Here is a 7,366-nt window from a genome sequence, read left to right as displayed (position 1 = left end):
TCTAATACATGGCTTTCGTCAGACCAGCATCTCACCAATCGTTTTGGAGCCATGCATCCAACAACACCTGGCTGTACTATATAACCCCTCCGAATCATCCTCACATCCACCATCAAACCCTAATCAACTACCTCGCCACCCTCTCTGCCACACCTGTGATCTGGATCCTCCTCGCTTCAACCTCGCTCTTATCGCACCACCGCATCTACGTTCGACCAGCAAGTCCTCCGGCAAGAACGCACACACCATGTCGCCTTGATGGCTAAGCATGTGCATGTGTGCTTCATGCCCCCACAACGCTCCTTGTGATCCGTTCGTCGCGCTGCATCCCCAATCTGGCCGGTGTGGCACTGTAATTTCGCCGGTGTGCAGACCTTCGTTTCCTCTGCTACTCCTCGTCAGACATTTTGTATTGCTGCTTGAAGTGGTATGGTCGTGCTCTGCTCGTTGAAGCCTGTAACTGGGGCTGCATGCTATAGACTCATGAGGTCCCTTTTTAATGTGGCTGCGTGGTAGTGATGCTCTCATGCGTGCTACGTCGGCTGTGCTCCAGCGGTCTTGCATTTGGCCGGGTTGAAGGATACCATATGTGTAGTAGCCACACGTGATTCAGATTTTGTTCACATTGGAAGTACAAGTGATTGTTGTTGGAAACAAATTTCCACCCTTTTGGAAGCATAATTTTCTTCGGTCAAAATGTATATGTAAAATTATTGGTATACTTTCTACCTACAATTCAATTACCTATCAATGGTGTATCCAACATTGCTCTATTTTTCTTCCTACACATAAGAAAAATCTCTATTCCTAAGGGAGCAGTTGGTAGTCTCGCTTCCAGGTTTTTTTAGTCCCACCTTCCACGGTTTTTTTTCGTCCTAAAAAAATCTACGAAATTTCGTAGGTTAACCAGGGACAACTCCCACCTCCCAGGTTTTTTTCGTCCCACCTCCCATGTTTTTTTGGGTACCTCGTCCCACCTCACACTAAGCCGCCACGAACCGCAAAAACCGCCTACCTTAGCCAAATCAACAAATCTCTCTCATTAATGCAATTTTCTTTAGGAAACAAATAATGGATTCTTTCCTACCTTAGCCAAATCAACGGATCTTTTCTATTAATGCAATTTGCTTTAGCAAACAAATAATAGATTCTTTCCTACCTTAGCCAAATCAACGGATCCCTCCCATTAATGCAATTTGCTTTAGCAAACAAATAATAGATTCTTTCCTACCTTAACCAAATCTACGAAATCTCTCTCATTAATGCAATTTGCTTTAGGAAACAAATAATAGATTTTCAGGAAACAAATAATCTCTAATCTCTAATAATTTCTACTCCTAATGAAACAGTTGGTAGTCTCCTCCCACCTTCCATGGTTTTTTTTGGTACCTCCTCCCACCTTCGCTGGTTTTTTTTCGTAGATTTTTTTCGTTCCCTCCCCTCACTTCATCGGTTTATTTTCGCGTCACCCTCTCACACAACGAAAGAAATCTAAACAGATCAGAACTTTTCATACTGGCGCAAGTTATTTAGTAATGTAGAATCAATCACGAACAATCTCTAAAGATCAAATCTAAATTAATTAACCTTACCTTAAATCACTCAGTTACATTAATTAGAAAACAAATAATTGATTTTCAAAAAATCGCTCAATCACGTAAACCTTACCTTAACTCACGGATGGTAATCAATCTCCAAACAAAGGAAACAATACATCGAGGGAGCAGTAAATAAACTCCCTTTCTTATGACATGTATATGATCTTTCCTTCCCTTTACGTTGTCGAGCGTTCTTGATTCTCGAGGCCGATGCTTGGGCTGCGTCACTTGGTCGCGACGGTGCTGGAGGACGAGGACGGCGAGGCCGGGTGCCGCGGCACCGCGTTGGCCGCGGCCGGTGAAGGGGGCAAAGAAGGGCGGCTTCCCTGGCCCTGGCCATGGCCGTGACCCTGTGAGTTGGTGCGGTGGAAGTGGCACTTGAAGGACACGGCGTGGGTGGCCGACGCGCAGACGCGCTTGGAAGCGGGCCCGTGGCCCATGACGGACGGCGCCGACGCCGACCCGGGCCACCTCCTCCGCGTATTCTTGGAGCTGTGGCTGGCCGATTTACATGAAATTAATTCCCTCAGTTGTGGTGGCAAATATAATACACATAATCCATATTGTTATGTACTAGCTTGTGTGTGTGAAATAGATGGATTATGGTCCCGTAGCCAATAAGATGGATATGTGTGTGTTAGAGAGAGAGAGAGAGAGAGAGAGAGAGGGAGAGGGGGAGAGAGTGAGGAAGAGGGAGGCAGAGAGTGTGTGTGAGGAATTGATGATAAAAAAGGTCGCCAATGTCACTTGATATATATGAGAATATTAATATTGAACTTTTAAAGTTAATGTGGCCCCGTTGCAACGCACGGGTGTTCTTCTAGTTGATGTAGTAACTTAGTGCATAGTCTAGTTCTCTTTTTAGTTTGTTATTTCAAATAGCATTACACATAGTAGACTGAGTGCACATGATGTGTATTAAGTGACTGTCTCGACGACAAGCTTATTTGTGTCGAGCTCATGTAATAAGGTAGAGTTGCTTTCTTAGTGTCCGTGTCGTTAACCGAATCATGGGAAGACACAATGCAAAAATTGCATCATGCAATTTTACTTCTTGCTTGCACAATCTTATTAATTGAATGACTCTAAGTACCCGATCGAGTTAGAGAGGTGGATTTGAGAATAAATTCGCTCGAGTTTGAATGTGATCACGTGGATAAGGGAAGAGGGAGAATTAATACTAGCTACAGTATATTACTTACGCAATATCTTTTCCATTTTTCCATTTCTCACTACCAACCTCGGTTTATATATGCCAATGTTCGAGCTTAGAGTGAAAATATAAACAATAATTGGTCACTGCAGTTATAGGTAAATAAAGTGAGTTTAAAAATGAACGATAACCATGCTCCATCTGATCCATCAATTCTTATTCAAGTCTCTTAGTTCCGAGCCGTTGGTTAACTGAAAAGTGTTGCGCTTGATCGGACAATATAGTTGGTTCAGTGTGTAGATCTCTGAAAATGGTGCAAGTCATTATGATCCCGGTGTAGAGATCACTCTCTCTCTAAACTTTAAATGGAAGTAAGTAAAAATAAATAAATACAAAAGCCATAGCAAGTTTATGCAACACAATTTTTTCATGTCTCTGGTGTTTGCTCGTGTGCAAAATGTCTAAAGTCTCCGGGTGATAGAATGAGTTTTCATAATCATGTATGATTAGCCACATCACACACACTTTTCATTAAAATATCCATTATATATCGGCAGTTTTGAGAACATCAATCTGATCTGTCATATGTGCAGTCCATATGCACCTGCCGTCATCTACACCGAAAGGAAAGATAAACGGATCTTATTGTGCATCCTGATATAGCATGCAATCTTATTTCATATGCCTTTAAGATTTGAATCTTGAAACCTTCATTACCGAAAAAGATAAAATTAATTGCTCCATGTTACTCCAAGCTTCCACCCGCATCCATCAGTCGATGCTCCACCATAATCTCACACAAATGTATATTTCTTATTTCATCTGCTAAGGTTTTATCGACGTGTTTTCTTGAGTTAGCCATCGTGAACCCCAAAAAAGGAACCTGTTGAGAATAGTCAAATTTATTTTAGTGGTAGACACATCGCATGCAAAAGCACCTTCGCTATGCTGGTGATTATTAGCAGTTAAAAACGGAATGGCGGTTGTCAGGGCTGAGGGACAGGCATAACCAATCCGGGCCCTGCAAAACCTGAACTGAGCTTTGCCATGCTTGTTTTACCAGTTGCATGAAATAAAACAAACTAGAGGCAAAAGCTTGCCACCTCGAAATGGCAAGAGTTGCGTACACGGTGCAACACCGCAGGTCCTTCGCCGTCAACCACGGGGTCATTCCTAAAGCGGCGATGAGTCTGCTGCCCTGCGGCACTAGCTCGCTCTCGTGGAGGGAGAGGCCACGATGCATCCAAAAAGGGAAAATACATTGCCATCCGAACCTTGGGGAAGAAAGCGCTTTAATTTTCCCTTTAAAAGGCTAGCTAGAGAGGGCTTGTCTCTTGTGCCATTGGCTCTGGATTCCACTTCCTGCCTCCCCGCCTCGTGCAAGCTCCAGAGCTTCGCTTGCATGCACACGTTGGCGCGCAATGCGCAATCGTGTGTAGCGCACAAATCATATCGACGGATTCCTGCTGTCTCCTCGTCCCTGTGAGTAGGTGAGCCGTCGGCGGAAGAAGCAAGCTCAGGTGCCGCTCTGTTGCTGGTCGGTCGTCGCCGGCCGTAGCTCATGGCGACGGAGAAGGGGTCGTCGGCGTCGCTGGGCCGGCCGTGTATTCTGATCATAGGTACTGTACTGGGAGTACAAATATGTTGTGCAATCCAGAGATCGGCGTCAAGCTGTTTCTTGTTTGTTGGCGATGGTCATCTGATGATCTGGTCAATTTGCAGTGGTGGCCGGCGTGGAGAGGTTCGCGTTCAAGGGGGTGGCGTCCAACATGGTGAATTACCTCACCGGCGTCGTGGGGATGAGCACGGCGGCGGCGGCCCAGAGCGTCAGCGCGTGGGTAGGGATCACCTCCATGCTGCCGCTCGTCAGCGCCGTCCTCGCCGACTCCTACTGGGATCGCTACTCCACCGTCACCGCCTCCTCCTTGCTCTACGTCGCCGTAAGTTATTTTTTGCTCTTAGTTGTTTCCACCATATTGGCGCCAATTTTTCTTGTTGGTCATGTTCTTGTGTGTGTTTGTTTGCACTTTTTTTTTGGCACAGTTTTCTGTTTCCGGGAGTCTGGGGTCTGAATTAAGAATCATCATGTCGTTTTTTAATGCACTTTGTAGTTATAGTCAGGTAGCATAGTTGCTCTAGGACAACTGTGATATTTATATTGTAGATAGATACTCTGTAATAATATTAGGACAAGATGGAGGAGATGGCACCAATGTGGGAGCACATTGGTTTACACACTCTGTTACTGGCATGAAACCAAATTGCAGCATGGTAGGAGCTGTTGCAATGCAGACATTTGGTGCAGTTCATGATTGTCAAGTTATCATGATGGGAAATGTACACTACACACCGTTACGTTTAGAGTTCACAAAAAAAATTGACAGTCCGCAATGCTTAAACACCATCAGGAATGTGTGTAATATACATGATTTGAACATACCCAATACAAAGCTAATAAGTTAAGTTTTCGTCCTGATTTTTTGCCTTTGGAAAAGTGATTTGCTAGTACTACTGCATCATAGCAGTAATTGAGATTCTTCCGAATGCTTACCATTTCCCACTAACACGGCATCGTCAGGGGCTGGCAGGACTAGCCTCATGGGCAATGCTTCACAAATGGCTGCCATGGGCGACGCTCTTCTTGCCACTTTACCTGATCTCCATCGGGCAAGGCGCGTACAATCCTTCGCTGCAAGCCTTCGGCGCCGACCAGCTCGACATCGGAGACGAGGACGACGACGGCGGCGGCACGGCGGAGGAGAAGGGCAAGGTGAAGAGCGCCTTCTTCCAGTGGTGGTACTTCGGCATATGCTGCGGCAGCCTCCTGGGGAACACCACCATGTCCTACGTCCAGGACACCGTCGGCTGGGGCATCGGCTTCGCCGTCCCCTGCGCCGCCATGGCCCTGTCCGTCGCGGCGTTCCTCTGCTGCACCCCTCTCTACAAGAAGATCAGCCAGCCAAGAAGCGCCGACAGGCCTTGCTCTGAGAGCATCCTCAGAGCTCTCAAGTCACTTCTTGCGAGTGTTTCGGCCGGAAAGATCCGTTTGTCGTCGAGACATGATGGTCAAGACGACGGCGACGACAAGAACAATGCTTCCGAGCTAGAGTAAGATTTGTGCGTTGCTATCTAAATTCTAGGGAAGTTTTTAGTTGCATTTAGTGACCAATGCAAAAATTCTGAACTCTGACATGCAGGTTGCAGGAGAAGCCCCTGAAACTAGCCAAGCTAACTGACCCGGAAGAGACCAACGGACCCGGCGTGGCCAAGATCATCCTCAGGCTGCTGCCGATCTGGACGGTGCTGCTCATGTTCGCGGTGATCTTCCAGCAGCCGATGACCTTCTTCACGAAGCAGGGCACGCTGATGGACCACCGGGTCGCCGGCGGCGCCTTCGTGATCCCGCCGGCGACGCTCCAGAGCACGATCACCGTGTCCATCATCATCCTCATGCCGCTCTACGACAGGGTGATCATCCCCCTGATCGGCGCCGTCACCCGGGAAAGCAAGGGGATCACGGTGCTCCAGCGGATCGGCGTGGGCATGGTGTTCTCCGTCGTGGCCATGGTCGTTGCGGCGCTCGTCGAGTCCCGGCGCCGCCACGAGGCTGCCGGCCAGATGAGCATTGCCTGGCTGCTCCCGCAGTACGTGCTGCTGGGCGTCTCGGACGTGTTCGCCGTCGTGGGGATGCAAGAGTTCTTCTACTCGCAGGTCCCCGACGCGATGAGGACCATCGGCATCGGGCTCTACCTCAGCGTCTTCGGCGTCGGGAGCCTCGTCGGGACGCTGCTGATCGCGGCGATCGAGGTGGCCACGGCGGGGGGCGCCGGCAAGGGCCACGGCTGGTTCTCCGACGATCCCCGGGAGGCGCGCATGGATAACTACTACTGGTTCTTGGTGCTCCTGAGCTCCGTTAGCTTCGTGATCTTCACACAGCTTTGCAGGTGCTACCATTAGCGTTGGTCTGATGCCAATGTTTGCCATTCGGTCAAATATTAGCCACTAATTGGTTGCCTACTAAATGATTAATGATCTAGCCAACCTCACATAAGTCTTGGATTTGCCAATTTTTGGACTGCCGACACTTTGGCTAGCTAAAACTTGGTAGCAAACCAAGCATATGCTCAGAATTATGTGGCATTCTTACTGTTGCCCGGGTGCAACTTACACTACACTAGGTGACAGGGTGAGCTATAGTGCAGGTGTGTGTTCTGCTTTTGTAAAACTCTTGTGCGTTATTAGATAGTGTAAAGAGAGCTTACCAAAGAATGAAAGAAACCAAAGTTGCATATGGATAACGGTCTCATTCAGTGAAACTCTTGTCGAGCAGTTGTTTTTGGGCTCTTTTCTGCTTTGTTAATTGACGTCCAGTAAGAATGATTAAGATAGGATAAAGCGAATACATGTTGCAAGTGAACCATGGGTTTAAAGAATTGAAGAGGCATACGATCTGCTAAAGTGAAGCCACCGCTTTTTAACAAGGAAAAGCCCGAAGGCCAAATAAAAATTCTACTCTCCCAAAATAACATTACCCAAGTCCTTCCCTTTTGATGCGAGTGGCGATTATCTGTGACGCGTACTTGTGTTGCAGAAGAGTTTGGTTCTCTCGTTCCAA

The 7,366-nt window shown here is 47.3% G+C and overlaps 1 protein-coding gene across 2 annotated transcripts; it reads left to right on the top strand.

Annotated features, from left to right (window-relative positions):
* The first annotated feature begins 4,096 nt into the window (after positions 1 to 4,096).
* Positions 4,097 to 7,042, top strand: LOC119334686 (protein NRT1/ PTR FAMILY 5.8-like). Of its 2 annotated transcripts, XM_037607226.1 has the most exons (4): positions 4,097 to 4,370; positions 4,474 to 4,691; positions 5,330 to 5,859; positions 5,949 to 7,042. In XM_037607226.1, the coding sequence occupies exons 1-4, from the start codon at positions 4,313 to 4,315 to the stop codon at positions 6,706 to 6,708; spliced, it is 1,566 nt and encodes a 521-aa protein (XP_037463123.1). In that variant the 5' UTR covers positions 4,097 to 4,312; the 3' UTR covers positions 6,709 to 7,042. The 2 variants fall into 2 exon arrangements, with proteins under 2 accessions (XP_037463123.1, XP_037463124.1); XM_037607227.1 differs by lacking the exon at positions 4,097 to 4,370 and having other exon boundaries at positions 4,603 to 4,691; positions 5,340 to 5,859.
* Positions 7,043 to 7,366: the final 324 nt, after the last annotated feature.

The sequence above is a fragment of the Triticum dicoccoides genome, chromosome 7A (genome assembly GCF_002162155.2).
Source record: "Triticum dicoccoides isolate Atlit2015 ecotype Zavitan chromosome 7A, WEW_v2.0, whole genome shotgun sequence".
Classification (NCBI taxonomy): domain Eukaryota; kingdom Viridiplantae; phylum Streptophyta; class Magnoliopsida; order Poales; family Poaceae; genus Triticum; species Triticum dicoccoides.
This window is presented reverse-complemented; position numbering and strand designations above follow the sequence as displayed.